Source organism: Salvelinus alpinus, chromosome 6, assembly GCF_045679555.1.
Source record: "Salvelinus alpinus chromosome 6, SLU_Salpinus.1, whole genome shotgun sequence".
In the NCBI taxonomy this organism is placed as follows: domain Eukaryota; kingdom Metazoa; phylum Chordata; class Actinopteri; order Salmoniformes; family Salmonidae; genus Salvelinus; species Salvelinus alpinus.
This window is the reverse complement of record NC_092091.1, coordinates 25,906,405-25,925,610: the sequence shown is the minus strand read 5'-3', so window position 1 is coordinate 25,925,610 and position 19,206 is coordinate 25,906,405. Positions and strand designations below refer to the sequence as shown.

At 43.1% G+C, this 19,206-nt stretch overlaps 1 protein-coding gene across 3 annotated transcripts in view; it reads left to right on the top strand.

Annotated features, from left to right (window-relative positions):
• The window catches only part of LOC139578450 (cytosolic carboxypeptidase 6-like), a 472,772-nt gene that overhangs the window by 88,821 nt on the left and 364,745 nt on the right, over nucleotides 1-19,206 (top strand). Inside the window, exon 4 of one of the 3 annotated variants that reach the window (XM_071406040.1) lies at nucleotides 3,930-3,987. The exons of the other annotated variants lie outside the window; for them this stretch is intronic. Within the exon in view, the coding sequence (XP_071262141.1) occupies nucleotides 3,930-3,987 (58 nt within the window). The remainder of the gene's footprint in view (nucleotides 1-3,929; nucleotides 3,988-19,206) is intronic. 3 annotated transcript variants of the gene reach the window in all.

Genomic DNA, 19,206 nt, shown 5'->3' with positions numbered 1-19,206 from the left:
TATAGCTACTGAAACAAATGTCGTTTTGCTATGTTTTGGGGGAAGAACTACATCGTTTGCATCCATATAGCTAGCTAGCTTTTAAAAAAATGACCAGCACTTTACCAGCATCATATCATACGTACCAATAATTGTTGTGACATAAAATACGAGTGATAGTCTAATCAATGTGTAATAACTACGTAAAAAATTTATGAACGCGTTAAATTATTATTTGACACGCAGTCGTATACAGGTCCTGATTGGTCAAATAGTGATCCTTGAGATGTTTCTACAGCTTGATTGGAGTCCACCTGTGGTAAATTCAATTGATTGGGCATGATTTGGAAAGGCACATAACTATCTTTATAAGGTCCCACAGTTGACAGTGCATGTCAGAGCAAAAACCAAGCCATGAGGTCGAAGGAATTGTCCGTAGAGCCTCCGAGACAGGATTGTGTCGAGGCACAGATCTGGGAAAGGGTACCAACACATTTCTGCAGTATTGAAGGTCCCCAAGAACACAGTGGCCTCCATCATTCTTATATGGAAGAAGTTTGGAACCACCAAGACTCTTCCAAGAGCTGTCCGCCCGGCCAAACTGAACAATCGTGGGAGAAGGGCATTGGTCAGGAGGGTGACCAAGAACCCGATGGTCACTCTGACAGAGCTCCGGAGTTCCTCTGTGGAGATCGGAGAACCATCCAGAAGGTCAACCAGCTCTACAGCACTCCACCAATCAGGCCTTTATGGTAGAGTGGCCAGACGGAAGCCTCCTCAGTAAAAGGCACATGACAGCCCGATTGGAGTTTGCCAAAAGGCACCTAAAGGACTCTCAGACCATGAGAAACCAGATTCTCTGGTCTGATGAAACCAAGATTGAACTCTTAGGCCTGAATGCCAAGCGTCATGTCTGGAGGGAACCTGGCACCATCCCTACGGTGAAGCATGGTGATGGCAGCATCATGCTGTGGGGATGTTTTTCAGCGGCAGGCACTGCGAGGCTAGTCAGGATCGAGGGAAAATGAACGGAGAAAAGTACAGAGAGATCCTTTATGATAACCTGCTCCAGAGCACTCAGGACCTCAGACTAGGGTGAAGGTTCACCTTCCGACAGGACAACTACCCTAAGCACACTGCCAAGACAACGCAGGAGTGGCTTCGGGAAAAGTCTGAATGTTCTTGATTGGCCCAGCCAGAGCCCGGACTTGAACCCGATCGAACATCTCTGGAGCGACCTGAAAATAGCTTTGCAGTGATGCTCCCGCTCTAACCTGACAGAGCTTGAGAGGATCTGCAGAGAAGAATGGGAGAAACTCCTCAAATACAGGTGTGCCAAGCTTGTAGCGTCATAGCCAAGAATAATCAAGGCTGTAATCGCTGCCAAAAGTGCTTCTGAGTAAATGGTCTGAAAACTTATGTAAATGTGATATTTCAGTTTTTTATTTGCAATAAAATCTAAAAACAAGTTTTTCCTTGGTCATTATCATATATTGTGTGTAGATTGGGGGGGGGGGGAACTATTTAATCCATTTTAGAATAAGGTTGTAACGTAACAAAATGTGGAAAGAGTGAAGATGTCCGAATACTTTCTGAATGTACATTATCAGTGAAAGGTTTGGACACACCTACTCACTCAAGGGTTTCTCTTTATTTTTACTATCTTCTGCATCGTATAATAATAGTGAAGACATCAAGCTGTCAAGGCGAAGGGTGGCTACTTTGAAGAATCTAAAATATATTTTGATTTGTTTAACACTTTTTTGGTTACTACATGATTCCATGTGTTATTTCGTAATTTTGATGTCTTCACTATTATTCTACAATGTAGAAAATAGTGAAAATATAGAAAAAAGCAACTTTCAATGTGGCACCGTCATACAGTAGGATGCCACCTTTCCAACAAGTAAGTTCCTCAGATTTCTGTCCTGCCAGAGCTGCCCCGGTCAACTTTTATTGCAGTTATTGTGAAGTGGAAACGTCTAGGAGCCACAACGGCTCAGCTTTGAGGTGGTATGCCATACAAGCTCACAGAACGGGACCGCCGAATGCTGAAGAGCTTTGCACGTCTGCTCGGTTGCAACACCCACTACTGAGTTCCAAACTACCTCTGGAAGCAACGTCACCACAATAACTGTTTGCCTGGAGCTTAATGAAATGGGTTTCCATTGCAGAGCAGCCGCACACAAGCCTAAGATCACCATGAACAATTCCAAGCGTCGACTGTAGTGATGTAAAGCTAGCCGCCATTGGACTCTGGCGCAGTGGAAACACGTTCTCTGGAGTGATGAATCACGCTTCACCATCTGGCAGTCCGTCAGACGAATCTGTGTTTGGCGGATGCCAGGAGAATGCTACCTGCCCGAATGCATAGTGCCAACTCTAAAGTTTGGTGGAGGAGGAATAATGGTCTGGTGTTGTTTGTCATGGTTTGGGCTAGGCACCTTAGTTTCAGTGAAGGGAAATCTCAACTCTACAGCATACAATGACATTCTAGATGATTCTGTGCTTCCAACTTTGTGGCAACAGTTTGGGGAAGGCCCATTTCCTGTTTCAGCATGGTGTGGAAGAACTTGACTGGCCTGCACAGAGCCCTGACCTCAACTCAATCGAACACCTTTGGGATGAATTGGAACGCCGACTATTAGCCAGGCCTAATCGCCCAACATCAGTGCCCGACCTCACTAATGCTGTTGTGGCTGAATGGAAGCAAGTCCCCGCAGCAATGTTCCAACATCTAGTGGAAATCCTTCCTAGAAGAGTGGCTGCTGTTATAGCATCAAAGGGAGGACCAACTACATATTAATGCCCATGATTTTGGAATGAGATGTTCGATGAGCAGGTGTACACATTGGTCTTGTAGTGTATATGCAGTGGTGGAAAAAGTACCCAATTGTCATACTTGATTCAAAGTAAAGATACCTTAATACAAAATGACCCAATTAAAAGTAAAATACCACTTGAGTAAAAGTTTTATACTTTAAGTATCAAAAGTAAAAGTTTAAATAATTTCAAAATCCTTATATTAAGCAAACCGACCGGATTTTCACGGATAGCTAGGGGCACACTCCAACAAAGCATATGTGGGATGTTCTCTTGATAAGTGTGTGAATTGAACCATGTTCCTGTCCTGCTAAGATTTCAAAATGTGACAAGTACTTTTGTGTGTCAGGGAAAATGTATGGAGTAAAAAGTACGTTATTTTCTGAAGACATGTAGTGAAGTAAAAATAAAAGTAGTTAAAAATATGGAAAGTAAATGACAGATACCACAAAAACGTTTTTAATTACTGCTTTCAAGTATTTTTTACTTAAGTACTTTACACCATTGCATATCTGATATATATGGTAGCCTGTCAGGGTACAAAATAAAGTGTGGAAATCCATGGCTTTACCTTTATCCCCTCTACCATCCATTTATAATCAATATCCCCATTCCGATTGGCCGAAACGGGCTTTCAAATACTTGGGCATATACAGTATGTCACACCGGACCTTAAAGACCAGTTCTCTTCAAATGATGTGCCTTTGCTCACAAAAATTAAGCAGGATCTGGCAAACTGGTCTGTTTTATCAAACTTTTTGTTTTTGGCGTGATTAATGTAGTCCAAATGAACATCCTCCCTCAATTAAACAATCTATTTCAAAATATTCCCTGACACATCTCAGTCCTTTTTTCAGAAAGCTAATCCCAGTATCGTTAAATATATCTGGAACAATAAAAACCTAGAATTACATTTACCAAATTAATTAAACATAAGGACTAAGGAGGGGTCTCTTTGCCAAATGTTCAACTATATTATTAGTCTGCGCAGATAAAGCACATAATTAGTTGGTGCCTAGACAGATATGACATACTTTGGGTTGGGATGGAATCAACAGCATGTTATCCAATGATGAATTAGTTTTGAAAAAAATTATAATTCAATAATTCTGTTTCTCTGTATCTAGAATCCACTCCAGGAAGAAGCCCAGGCACCACACAGTATTGTCAGTAAGACAAAAAAAGGTAATACATGATACTCTATTGTACAGTTTGAACTACAGTTGAACTGTGTCAGCATAACATCTACATTAGGGTAGGCTTCCATGTGTACAGGTACAGAGATTACATTTAGAACAATATATAGCCTAATAGGAAGATATGGCTGTCATGACCCAATTGGACAAATCAGACCTTCTCTAACCCACAGAAGGGAGGAGGGAACTGGGCCAGTTTGACAGCTCACACCCTGTCATAAATTAAAGGAGAGGAGATCCAGAGAGATCAGGAGACAGGTGTTTTCTCCATCTCCTTAGCTATCATACTCGAAATTTCGCTGATTTCAAAACTCGGTCCTCCAGAAAGTGGAGAGCATACACATAACGTTAGATAGCGAGCCAGCCAGCTAACGTTAGCTAGCTAACAGTACACTTTAGCTTGACATTAGGCTTATGCAGTTTTACTACGCAATACGTTAAAAAAAGCTGCGTTAGAGAGGATTACCTAGACATGCTGACCAGCTCATATAGACAGAAGCATGCTTTATGGCAGACCAATCCAAACTCATCTCTCGGCATGTCCAGCCCACTCATTATCTCAGCCAATCAATGGCTAGTGGGAAGGTTGCTGACTTTTTCTGTGGCTAAACCAACTAGGTTTGTAATTTAACAATTGTATTCGTATTTACAGATGACATACAAGTTTGTTATTAAGGCACATGAAAGTTCACATGTTCGAGAAGGTATTTCTGCCAAAAAACAAATTTTTATAAAATAAAAAAGTTTACATTCAAATGGCTCTCCTGTGAAGTAGTGACCCGCGACATACGCCTAGTTTCCTGAAACATATGGTTGAATTTCACCATGTAGCAAATAGAACATGAAAAATGCTCCATAGTCAAATTCGTGTTGATGAAAGGAATCACTTTAAGCCATTGCGGTCTGGTTAGTTCTTTCAGTTTTGCACAAATTATTTATTTTGTTAGTGTCCGCCTCCCTTTCAAAAAAGCCCGCCTTGGGGGAGTGACAGGGCCAGAGCATGAAGCACTGCCCCACACAAGTTGTAGTCTTTCAGAAACTGGAAAATATGTGTCGCCTTGTATAATTAGCAATGAATCTGCCGATAGGAACATCGCTGGAAGACATCCAATGGCTCTATCAAACAAGGACAGCCTTATTTACACACCAAAAAATGTACAGTGCGATCAGTATCACATAGAGGTTTCACGAAATGCCAAAAAGCAGGACTACATTTATTTTCAGATCTCACCCTCCCAATACACCGGAAGTTGTCATAGGGTGTATCGTTCGGCGCGTGAAGCCCAGTCCCACTCTCTTCGTGGCCAATGATGTCTGAAACACATCTCACTGACCTAGAAATCCCTTGGACATGAAAAACAATCCCAAAACAATCCCAGGGCTCCCCCAGGGTGAAATTCCCCTATAATAAATAGCCTGTAGTATGCTATCATATGTACTTTTCTTGTATATTCTTTAGGTTAGTGAATTTTTTACAAAATCCCATCTCCCCGCATGTCCCTGAACTAGGGCCCCCCCCATCTCCCAAATCCCAGTTTAACCACTGCCTATGTATAATATGTAGGCATACACTGACAGCTCTCTATTGCATTCTACTGTTTGTACATTATAAGAAATGTATAAGATATCACCAGCTGTATTGACAAATGTGTTACATTTACATGTGTAGGGTTACTTGTGGTTGGCTTGAAGGACACGTGACAGTTCCACCTCCCTGGTGATAGAGCCTGTGAACTGAGGAGATGGTGGAAATGCCTTTTAATGTACAGCAGAACAGCAGTTCCTCCTAATGGATGGGCCCTGTAAAGCTGCAGCATTTCCACAGACATATTGGTTACTGCAGGCTCACGCTGCCTTTCTTTATCTCGATCTTTATTCCCCTCCTTTACTTTGACTGTTTCTCAGTCATTTAACCAGTCCTGAATTATTAAACTATTATGTTGGAAGTAACAGAGGGCACAAGGTTTTTGTTCCACTTTGTCTTGAAAATGCACACAGTATTGTGTTTTATTGTTTGACATTCCAATAAGGTCCAATACTCTTGTAGACTTGATAAGAACTTAATAGCTACAGTGCCTTCAGAAAGTATTCATACCCCTTGACTTATTCCACATTTTGTTGTGTAACAGCCTGAATAAAATGTTTTGTTAAATATATTTTTTCCTCTCACCCATCTACACACAAAACCCCATAATGACAAAGTAAAAACATGTTTTTAGATTTTTTTCTACAAATGTAATTAAAATGAAATACATAAATATCTCATTTACGTAAGTATTCACACCACTTGGCCAATACATGTTAGAATCGCCTTTGGCAGCGACTACAGCTGTGAGTCTTTCTGGGTAAGTCTCTAAGAGCTTTGCACACCTGGATTGTACAATATTTGGAAAACCTGCTTCAGTCTATTTTCCTGGGAGACAAATGCACCTTTCAGCAGGAGAATAACCTAAAACATAAGGCCAAATATACACTGGAGTTGCTTATCAAGATGACATTGAATGTTCCTGAGTTTAGCATTTGTAGTTACAGCTTTTACTTAAATCTGCTTGAAAATCTATGGCAACACTGTCTAGCAATGATCAACAACCAATTTGACAAAGCTTGAAGAGTTTTGAAGATAGTAATGTGCAAATATTGTACAATCCAGGGGTACAAAGCTCTTACCCAGACTTAACCAGAAAGACTAACCGCTGTAATATTTCCCAAAGGTGATTCTAACATGTATTGACTCTAGGGTGTGAATACTTATATAAATTAGATATTTCTGTATTTCATTTTCAATAAATCTGCAAAAGTGTCATTATGGGGTATTGTGTGTAGATGGGTGAGGTAAAAAATATTGAATCAATTTTGAATTCAGGCTGTAACACAACAAAATGTGGAAAAAGTCAAAGGGTGTGAATACTTTCTGAAGGCACTATGCTGTATGTGCTCAAATACTTTTAGCCTTTCTACTCATAGGTACTGGCTAGTTTTTCCAATTCGAAGACACATTTTTATTTCAGTGAGCTTGATTTGATTATGCAGATTGTGTTGTCTCTAAAGAATATAGAGTGTAGTGAAAGACATCTCATTCAGTGATAGCAGAGGAGAGAAGATCCCTGGAGCTATGGAGAATTGGTTTTGTAACCTGATGGGTTTTTCTAGCTTCTTATTAAGGATGCAGTGTTAAGGTGGTGAACACACTGAAGGGTGCTCACTGTTTTGGACTTTTACAAATCATCAGGAGATAACTCACTGTCATTCTGTCATCATGTATGTTTATTATTTCATCCTTTATCTTTTTCCCCCATAATTTAGTTGATTACATCAGCAGCATTGCATCCTATTCCCCAAGGTCATGGCTCTAATTCTATAGATTCTGCTCTATTTAGGAGGGAGGGGAGGCGGAGAAGATATTCAGATGCTATATATCCCCTTCACAATGATGGAATAGTTTGAGGGAAACCGGAGGAAATCATTGCTAGCCTCAGAGATACGAAAGCTATTCAACAGGGATGCACACGGTACGAAAGCCATTTCCAATAATGTCCTCTTTCAGCAACAACAATTGTGCTTAACACCAGTGGCTCCAGCTAGCCTCTAATTTTCATTCCCTCTCCCTGCCATCACACTGGCAATGGGAATTGAAATCAGTCCCTGTTTTGGCTGGTATTTCATCATGTGACTCATTGAGTTAGTTTGCAATTTCATCATGTAAAAACTGGTGCACTGGCATTTTCCAGCCCTAATGCCAGGTTTGGTAATTTACCTGTCTGACATCAGCATGCTTTCGCTCAGATGGGAGGGATGGAAATATTTGAGGCGTGTCCTTAAACACATGATCCAAAGTGCTAATTTCAGGCAGCGCTGGTAGGGATATTTAAGACTAACCAAAAGCTTGTTGCAGTGGTAACGCAGTTGGTTAAGGCATTAATTTTGACTGCGGAAATACCTATCCAACCATGACGCACACTGCCCATATGGGCATGGAACAAGATGTGCTTTTGGTGCCTGTATACTTCGTATTTAGAAACATAAAACATTAATGTTTTTCCCCATTTAGTTTTATTCAATAAAAAAACAAGCATAGCCTCCCCTCCTCTCAAGGAAGGCTGTTTTACTTTTTGCCTGACCAATTTAATCAAGTAGGCTAGTTTGGCTCGTGAGACCGCTTGGAAATAAAGTGTAATCACCAAAGCTTTATTAATAAAATATCAAGTTTGAGAGGAGCAAAGCAGTGAGCTAACATTTCCATTTTTATCTATGTATTGTAGTCAGGCCTGCATTATTTTAGCCATGCTTGGACTTGCGTAAAACTCCCTCCATGATGTAGGCTACATGTGTCCATGCCCATTATGAAATAAGAGATGAGAACCTCAGTGAATCCCGGCGAACCTTCTATTTAGAAGTTATTTTCCTGTAACAATTGTTTGTTTTCCGTTTCATATTTTTAAATCCCAAGCCCTCCATAGGCTACCCTTTACTTACCTTAGGCCTACTGTAACGAAGGCTGGTTCAACAGCAATGCGTTGTATTCTTTTTAATCCTGCCGATTTTATGATATCATTACATTTGACCTGTATTTATTGTTGTTGAAAAAAAGGCAACAGATTTGCTTGTTTTTTGTTTAATTTTATTAAAACCAAACTTATTAGAATTATCTACTGTCCTGGTTTTATGGTGATAAAGTCCATGGCGCTCATGCAATGCAACTTCTGGAGAAGTATGCATGTGATCTGTAAGATAGTTTCAATATGTATATAAAACATTATATTTGGGAGCAGTATAAGAGTGACATCCTCCCTTTCTCTTTATATTGTATCTTTGTCCAGCTACTGTGAAAAGTTTAGATGTGCATAAAACCCTCCATAGTCTGGGTTGTTTTAATATGAAATGCCCACGGGAAGCAATTATGGGGCCCGTAAGTGTATTTAGACATAACCTATTTAAAAGAAGTTGTTGTTTAGAGTTTGAATATAATTATTTGCCCTCTTTTTTGTGAATTTAATCTTGCTTATTGACAACATTTGGTATGTCCATGCTCAGCCATAATTCAATTTACAGTAGGCCTAGCCCCTATATCAGAGTGAATGCTATGTATAGGGTCTATATTTCAACATTGAAGCCATGCAATTATTTAGAACATGTATTCCCAAACTGGGGTACGCGTACCCCCAGGGTTACGCCAAATAAAAATGAATCATTTTTTTAAAACTTTTTTTTTCTTCGCATTTTCAAACAGTCTATTTATATTTTCCAACAGGGCTATACATTTGGGTGAGTTTTTTTTAATGCCTGGGTAGCCTCATTTCACTGCCAAAAAATACAATTAAACCATCTAGTGTTCAGCGAAATAACAACGCCTAGTCAAATAATTAACATCCAATCACATTAAACGTTACTCTCTCGTGGGAATTCCACTAACGGTCGGTATGTAGCCAAATGTAGCTCCTGCTCATGTTGGTATCTGTACTGATGGCGCAAAAGCCATGACAGGGAGACATAGTGGAGTGGTAACGTGTGTGCAAGCAGTTGCTCCTGAATCCACTTGGGTACACTGCAGCATCCACCAAGAGGCTCTTGCTGCCAAGGGAATGCCTGACAGCTTGAAAGACGTTTTGGACACTACAGTGAAAATTGTCAACTTTGTTAAAGCAAGGTCCCTGAACTCTCGTGTATTTTCTGCACTATGCAGAAACCATGTAACACTTTTACAACATACAGAAGTGTGCTGGTTATCAAGGTGCAAAGTAATGACATGTTTTTTTTTGAGAGGCTAGCTTAAAGTTTTCTTCACTGACCATAATTTTCACTTGTCTGACCGCTTGCATGATGACGAGTTTCTCACACGACTGGCCTATCTGGGTGATATTTTTTTTCTCGCCTGAATGATCTGAATCTAGGATTACAGGGACTCTCTGCAACTATATTCAATGTGTGGGACAAAATTGAGGCTATGATTAAGAAGTTGGAGCTCTTTTCTGTCTGCATTTTGAAGGACAACACACAGGTCTTTCCATCATTGTATGATTTTTGGTGTGCAAATTAACTCAAGTTTACGGACAATGTCAAATGTGATATAGCGAAGCACCTGAGTGAGTCGGGTGCGCATTTACGCACGTACTTTCCCGAAACGGATGACACAAACAACTGGATTCGTTATCTTTTTCATGCCCTGTCCACTTACCGATATCTGAACAACAGAGCCTCATCGAAATTGCAATAAGCGGTTCTGTGAAAATGTAATTTAATCAGAAGCCACTGCCAGATTTCTGGATTGGGCTGCGCTCAGAGTATCCTGCCTTGGCAAATCGCGCTGTTAAAACACTGATGCCCTTTGCAACCACGTAGCTATGTGAGAGTGGATTATCGGTCCTCACTAGCATGAAAACTAAATACAGGCATGGACTGTGTGTGGAAATTGATTTAAGACTGAGACTCTCTCCAATACAACCCAGCATTGCAGAGTTATGAGCATCCTTTCAAGCACACGCTTCTCATTAACCTGTGATGAGTTATTCACAATTTTCGATGAACGAATAAGGTTTTATATGTAAGATGGTTATATAAAGAGCACAATTATTGATTATTATTATATTATTATTTGTGCCCTGGTCCTATAAGAGCTCTTTGTCACTTCCCACGAGCCGTGTTGTGACAAACTCACACTCATTCTTATGTTTAATAAATGAATCGTATAGTGTGTGTGTGGCAGGCTTACAATGATGGCAAAAAATCTACATTTGGGAGTGCGCTGACCCTGGTGCTAGAGGGGGTACCCAGCTGGAGGTTTGAAGGGGTACGGGACTATAAAAAGTGTGGGAACCACTGATTTAGAACAATGTGGACTGCAAAGAGGTTTCAGTTAACATATTTAACAAAGATGGGACAGGTCTATATTTTGTTATTTTGTTTCTGTAAGCTATTTAACAAACTATAACGGACTAACATTGGAATAGGAGTTGATTCCAAGGCTATACATAATAGACTGTAAATACACAACTTGAAGCAACCACTTAAACTCAGGAAAAAAAGAAACGTCCCATTTTCAGGACCCTGTCTTTCAAAGATAATTCGTAAAAATCCAAATAACTTCACAGATCTTCATTGTAAAGGGTTTAAACACTGTTTCCCATGCTTGTTCAATAAACAATTAATGATCATGCACCTGTGGAACGGTCGTTAAGACACTAACAGCTTACAGACGGTAGGCAATTAAGGTCACAGTTATGAAAACTTAGGACACTAAATGGGCCTTTCTACTGACTCTGAAAAACACCAAAAGAAAGATGCCCAGGGTCCCTGCTCATCTACGTGAACGTGCCTTAGGCATGCTGCAAGGAGGCATGAGGACTGCAGATGTGGCCAGGGCAATAAATTACAATGTCCGTATTGTGAGGCACCTAAGACAGCGCTACAAGGATACAGGAAGGACAGCTAATCATCCTCGCAGTGGCAGACCACGTGTAACAACACCTGCACAGGATCGGTACATCCGAACATCACACCTGCTCGACAGGTACAAGATGGCAACAACAACTGCCCGAGTTACACCAGGAACGCACAATCCCTCCATCAGTGCTCAGACTGTCCGCAATAGGCTGAGAGAGGCTGGTGCTGAGGGCTTGTAGTCCTGTTGTAAGGCAGGTCCTCACCAGACATCACCGGCAACAACGTCGCCTATGGGCACAAACCCACTGTCGCTGGACCAGACAGGACTGGCAAAAAGTGCTCTTTACTGACAAGTCGCAGTTTTGTCTCACCGGGAGTGATGGTCGGATTCGCTTTTATCGTCGAAGGAATGAGCGTTACACTCTGGAGCAGGATCGATTTGGAGGTGGAGGGTCCGTCATAGTCTGGGGCGGTGTGTCACAGCATCATTGGACTGAGCTTGTTGTCATTGCAAGCAATCTCAACGCTGTGTGTTACAGTGAAGACATCCTCCTCCCTCATGTGGTACCCTTCCTGCAGGCTCATTCTGAAATTACCCTCCAGCATGACAATGCCCCCAATCATGCTGTTCGTTCTGTGCGTGATTTCCTGCAAGACAGGAATGCCAGTGTTCTGCAATGGCCAGCGAAGAGCCTGGATCTCAATCCCATTGAGCACGTCTGGGAACTGTTGGATCGGAGGGTGAGGGCTAGGGCCATTCCCCCCAGAAATGTCCGGGATCTTGCAGGTGCCTTGGTGGAAGAGTGGGGTAACATCTCACAGCAAGAACTGGCAAATCTGGTGCAGTCTATGAGGAGGAGATGCACTGCAGTACTTAATGCAGCTGGTGGCCACACCAGATACTGACTGTTGATTATGACCCCCCCTTTGTTCAGGGACACATTATTCAATTTCTGTTGAACTTGTTCAGTTTATGTCTCAGTTGTTGAATCTTGTTATATTCATACAAATATTTACACATGTTAAGTTTGCTGAAAATAAACACAGTTGACAGTGAGCGGACGTTTCCTTTTTTGCTGAGTTTATATAGCCATGGAGCACGTTCTGATTGGCCAGTGAGTGGCCAAGCCTCATCACACCCACAACTTGTTCATTCATCAAATCAATTTCGGACACAACCCCGAACCTATAGCGCTACCGCCCAGCGCTTAGATTGACCGTTGTGTTAGGTTTGTTAAAATAGAGCCCTTAGGAGATTTATGGGAAAATTATTGGACTAACTGTTCTCTTTTATTTGCTACCATGGTTATGCATATGCTTTCCATATTTCTTCTGTCAGAAACATTTACATTAAGGCCAATTCCCATGAGTGTAAGGGTTTAAAAGACCAATAACAGCTAGTTTCCAGGTTACATATCCCACCCATTAGGCTCCTCCAATCAGGCCCCTCACTCAGACCACTCCCAGACAGTCCTAACAAAATTCTTGCTTCAGAAATTGTTCTTTACTAAGAAGCCATTTTTTTTTTCCATTTTAATTGAAAACCATTACAGTAAGGTGCTTAATTGTTACCCAGAAATAATTTGATATTGAGATAAAAATGGCTGCATTGTTCCTTTAAATGTGTTCAGTGAAGCAGATCTGAAGGTCACATTTCATCTCAGTCTCCAAAGTGAGGAAGTTAAGAAAGTTGAGCAATGAAATCATACACTGCCATCTAGGCCTAATGTCTTCTATCTCAAAAACTTTGCTTCTGTTAAAATACACTGAACAAAAATATAAGCGCAACATGCAACAATTTTAATGAGTTACAGTTCATATAAGGAAATCAGTCAATTGACATTAATTCATTCGGCCATAATCTATGGATTTCACATGACTGGGAATACAGATATGAATCAGTTGGTCATAGATACCTAAAAGAAAAGTATGAGCGTAGATCAGAAAACCAGTCAGTATGAATGGTGTGACCACCATTTGCCTCATGCAGTGCGGCACATCTCCTTCACATAGAGTTGATCAGGCTGTTGATTGTGGCCTATGTAATGTTGTCCCACTCCTCTTCAATGGATGTGTGAAGTTACTGGATATTGGGCGGGAACTGGAACACGCTGTCGTACACGTTGATCCAGAGCATCCCAACATGCTCAATGGGTGACATGTCGGGTAAGTATGCAGGCCATGGAAGAACTGGGACATTTTTCAGCTTCCAGGAATTGTGTAAAGATCCTTGAGACATGGAGCCGTGCATTATCATGAGGTAATGGCGGCGAATGAATGGCACGACAATTGGCCTCAGGATCTCATCAAGGTATCTCTGTGCATTCAAATTGCCATCGATAAAATGCAATTGTGTTCGTTGAAAGTAGCTTATGCATATCCATAGTATAACCCCACCGCCAACAAAGAGGACTGAGCACACCCCCATTCTCATCGACAGGGCTGTAGTGGAGCAGGTTGAGAGCTTCAAGTTCCTTGGTGTCCACATCAACAACAAACACACCAAGACAGTCGGAAAGAGGGTATGACAAAGCCTATTCCCCCTCTGGAGACTGAAAAGATTTGGCATGGGTCCTCAGATCCTCAAAAAGTTCTACAGCTGCACCATCGAGAGCATCCTGACTGGTTGCATCACTGCCTGGTATGGCAACTGCTCGGCCTCCGACTACACAGGGTAGTGTGTATGGCCCAGTACATCACTGGGGCCAAGCTTCCTGCCACCCATGACCTCTATACTAGGCGGTGTCAGAGGAAGACCTTGAAAATTGTCAAAGACTCCAGACACCCTAGTCACAGTCTGTTTTCTCTGCTACCACACGGCAAGCGGTACCGGAGCGCCAAGTCTAGGTCCAAGAGGCTTCTAAACAGGTTCTATCCCCAAGCCATAAGACTCCTGAACAGCTAATCAAATTGCTACCCAAACTATTTGCATTGCCCCCCCCCCCCCTTTTACGCTGCTGCTACTCTCTGTTTATTATCTATGCATAGTCACTATCAAATCAAATTTTATTGGTCACATACACATGGTTAGCAGATGTTATTGCAAGTGTACCGAAATGCTTATTCTTCTAGATCCGACAGTGCAGCAGTATCTAACAGGTGATATCTAACAATTCCACAGCAAAACCTAATGTCTAACCAATTGCACAACAAAACCTAATACACACAATCTAGTAGAGGAATGGGATGAGAATATTTAAGTATAAAATAGATGGATGAGCAACGAGCTTTAACTCTACCTACATGTACATATTACCTCAATTACCTCGACTAATCGGTGCCCCCACACATTGTCTCTGTACCGGTACCTGCTGTATACAGCCTCGCTATTGTTATTTTACTGCTGCTCTTTAATTATTTGTTACTTACATGTTTACATTTTTTACTTTTCTTAAAACTGCATTGTTGGTTAAGGGAATGTATGTAAGCATTTCACTGTTGTATTCGGTGCATGTGACAAATACAATTTGATTTGATTTGAACATGGGGCACTCTGTTCACAATGTTGACATCAGCAAACTGCTCGCCCACATGACGCCATACACTCTGTCTGCCAACTGTCCGGTACAGTTGAAACCGGGATTCATCCGTAAAGAGCACACTTCTCCAGTGTGCCAGTGGCCATCAAAGGTGAGCATTTGCCCACTGAAGTCAGTTAACTGAAATGCAGTCAGGTCAAGACCCTGGTGAGGACGATGAGCATGCCGAGTTTCCCTGAGACTGTTTCTGACAGTTTGTGCAGTAATTCTTTGGTTATGCAAACCCACAGTTTCATCAGCTTTCCGGGTTGCTGGTCTCAGACGATCCCGCAGGTGAAGAAGCCGGATGTGGAAGTCCTGGGCCGGCGTAGTTACACGTGGTCTGTGGTTGTGAGGCCGGTTGGACGTACTGCCAACTTCTCTAAAACAATGTTGGAGGCGGCTTATGGTAGACAAATTAAGATATAATTCTCTGGCAATAGCTCTGGTGGACATTCCTGCAGTTAGCATTCCAATTGCATGCTTCCTCAACTTGTGGCGTTGTGTTGTGTGACAAAACTGCACATTTTAGAGTGGCATTTCATTGTCCCCAGCACAAGTTGTAGCTGTGTAAAGATCATGCTGTTTAATCAGCTTCTTGAAATGCCACACCTGTTAGGTGGATGGATTATCTTGGCAAAGGAGAAATGCTCACTAGCAGGGATGTAAACAAATTTGTGCACAAAATGTGGGAGAAAAAACTTTTTGTGCATACTTATTGGAACATTTCTGGGATCTTTTATTTCAGCTCATGGACCATGGGACCAACACTCTACATGTTGCGTTTATATTTCTGTTCCATATAAATCTCATGCTGTAATTTGGATAAGATCCAGTTCCTGTTTTCTGTTTTCTGTTCAGTTTCAAGACTGATGGAAAATATTATCTGTATTACTATTGTATTCAGTGTGTCTTTTTATGAAATAAAAAAGTTGGCCTTATTCACCCAAACTCAGTAAGATGTTCTCTGAAACTAAGTTTGATACCGTTACATCATACTCATGTGCTTTGAGAATAAACAGTACCAGTCAAAAGTTTGGGCACACCTACTCATTCCATTTAATTTATTTATTTTTACTATTTTCTACATTTGTAGAATAATAATGAAGACATGAACACTATGAAATAACACATGGAATCGTGTAGTAACCAAAACAGTGTTAAATTTGAGAGTCTTCAAAGTAGTCATCCTTTGCCTTGATGACAACTTTGCACACTCTTGGCATTCTCTCAACCAGCTTCATGAGGTAGTCACCTCATGCATTTCATTTAAATGAATGCATTTCATTTAAAACTTCTTATGGCTGCAATCCCGTTAACAGAATGATATGACAACAGCCAGTGAAAGTGCAGGGCGCCAAATTCAAACAACAGAAATCTCATAATTAAAATTCCTCAAACATACATGTATCTCATACTATTTTAAAGGTAATCTTGTTGTTAATCCCACCAAAGTGTCCGATTTCAAATAGGCTTTACAGCGAAAGCACCACAAACGATTATGTTAGGTCACCGCAAAATCACAGAAAAACACAGCCATTTTTCCAGCCAAAGACAGGAGTCACAAAAACCAGAAATAGAGATAAAATGAATCACTAACCTTTGATGATCTTCATCAGTTGACACTCATAGGACTTAATGTTACACAATACATATATGTTTTGTTTGATAAAGTTCATATTTATATCCAAAAACCTCAGTTTACATGTTCAGCAATGCCTCCAAAATGCCTCCAAAATATCCGGAGAAAGAGAGCCATGTCAAATAACATAAATACTCATCATAAACTTTGATGAAAGATACATGTTTTACATAGAATTAAAGATACACTTGTTCTTAATGCAACCTCTGTGTCAGATTTCAAAAAGCTTTACGGCAAAAGCACAATATTTAATAATCTGAGAACAGCGTTCAGCCACAAAAGGCAGCCATACAGTTACCCGCCAAATTGTGCAGTCAACAAAACTCATAAATAGTATTATAAATCTTCACTTACCTTTGCTGATCTTCGTCGGAATGCACTCCCAGGACTCCCACTTCCACAAGAAATGTTTGTTTTGTTCGGTAATGTCCATTATTTATGTCCAAATAGCTATTTTTGTTAGCGTGTTTGGTAAACAAATCCAAAGTCAGGAAGCGCGTTCACTAAAATAGACGAAATGTCAAAAAGTTCCGTAACAGTCAGTAGAAACATGTCAAACTGTCACGTTCCTGACCTATTTCTGTTAGTTTGTTTTATGTGTTAGTTGGTCAGGACGTGAGTTTGGGTGGGCATTCTATGTTTTCTGTTTCTATGTTGGTTTAGGGTTGCCTGGTATGGAGGAAAACCGTTACAGAACCACCCACCGATCCAGAACCAAGCGGCGTGAATTCGAGCAGTGGCCTGCTACACAGGAATCATGGACTTGGGAGGAAGTATTGGAGGGAAAAGGACACTGGGCGCACATTGGGGAATATCGCCGCGCTCGTGAGGAGATGGAGGCAGCGAGAGCCCAACAGCGGTGGTATGAGGAGGCAGCAAGGAGACGTGGATGGAAGCCGGAGAATCAAGCTCGAGACCGGATTTATGAAGGTACGCGGCTAGCACAGAAGCCCGTGAAGAAACCCCAAAAATTTCTTGGGGGGGAGGCTAAAAGGTAGTGGGCCAAGGGCAGGTAGGAGACCTGCGCCCACTTCCCAGGCTAACCGTGGAGAGCGGGAGTACGGGCAGACACCGTGTTACGCAGTAGAGCGCACGGTGTCTCCTGTACGTGTGCATAGCCCGGTGCGGGTTATTCCACCTCCCCGCACTGGTAGGGCTAGATTGGGCATTGAGCCAGGTGTCATGAGGCCGGCTCAACGCGTCTGGTCTCCAGTGCGTCTCCTTGGGCCGGCATACATGGCACCTGCCTTACGCATGGTTTCCCCGGTTCGCCTACATAGCCCGGTGCGGGTTATTCCACCTCCCCGCACTAATCGGGCGACCGGGAGCATTCAACCAGGTAAGGTTGGGCAGGCTCAATGCTCAAGAGAGCCAGTACGCTTGCACGGTCCGGTATTTCCGGCGCTACCTCCCCGCCCCAGCCCAGTACCACCAGTGCCTACACTACGCACCAGGTTTCCAGTGCGTCTCCAGAGCCCTGTTACTCCTCCACGCACTTTTCCTATGGTGCGTGTATCCAGTTCGGTGCCTCCAGTTCCGACAACACGCACTAAGCCTCCTGTGCGTCTCCAGAGCCCTGTACGCACTGTTCCTTCTCCCCGTACTCGTCCTGAGGTGCGTGCACTCAGCCCGGTGCCACCAGTGCCGGTACCACGCACCAGGCCTATAGTGCGCTTTGAGAGGTCAGTGTGCCCTGTCCCTGCTTCCCGCACTAGGCTTGAAGTGCGTGTCTCCAGTCCGGTGCCTCCAGTTCCGGCACCACGTACCAGGCCTACAGTGCGTCTCAGCCGGCCAGAGTCTGCCGTCTGCCCAACGGCGCCTGAACTGCCCGTCTGTATTGAGCCTTCAAAGCCGCCCGTCTGCCATGAGCCTGCAAAGCCGCCCGTCTGCCATGAGCCTACAGAGCCTTCCGCCAGACTGGAGCCGCTAGAGCCTTCCGCCAGACAGGAGCCGCTAGAGCCTTCCGCCAGACAGGAGCAGCCAAAGCCTTCTGCTAGACAGGATCAGTCTGAGCCATCCGTCTCCGCAGCGCCATCTGAGCCATCCGTCTCCTCAGCGCCATCTGAGCCATCCGTCTCCTCAGCGCCATCTGAGCCATCCGTCTCCCCAGCGCCGTCTGAGCCATCCGTCTCCCCAGCGCCGTCTGAGCCATCCGTCTGTCCCGAGCCATTAGAGCCGCCCGTCTGTCCCGAGCCGTCAGAGCCGTTAGTCAGTCAGGAGCCGCTAGAGCCATTCGTCAGTCAGGATCTGCCAGAGCCGCCAACCAGACAAGATCTGCCAGAGCCGCCAACCAGACAGGATCTGCCAGAGCCGCCAACCAGACAGGATATGCCAGAGCCGCCAACCAGACAGGATCTGCCAGAGCCGCCAACCAGACAGGATCTGCCAGAGCCGCCAACCAGACAGGATCTGCCAGAGCCGTCAGCCAGCCATGAGCGTCCAGAGCCGTCAGCCAGCCATGAGCGTCCAGAGCCGTCAGCCAGCCATGAGCGTCCAGAGCCGTCAGCCAGCCATGAGCGTCCAGAGCCGTCAGCCAGCCATGAGCGTCCAGAGCCGTCAGCCAGCCATGAGCGTCCAGAGCCGTCAGCCAGTCATGAGCTGCCCCTCAGCCCAGAGCGGCCATTAATCCAGAACTGCCCCTCAGTCCAGAGCTGTCTCTCTGTCCGGAGCT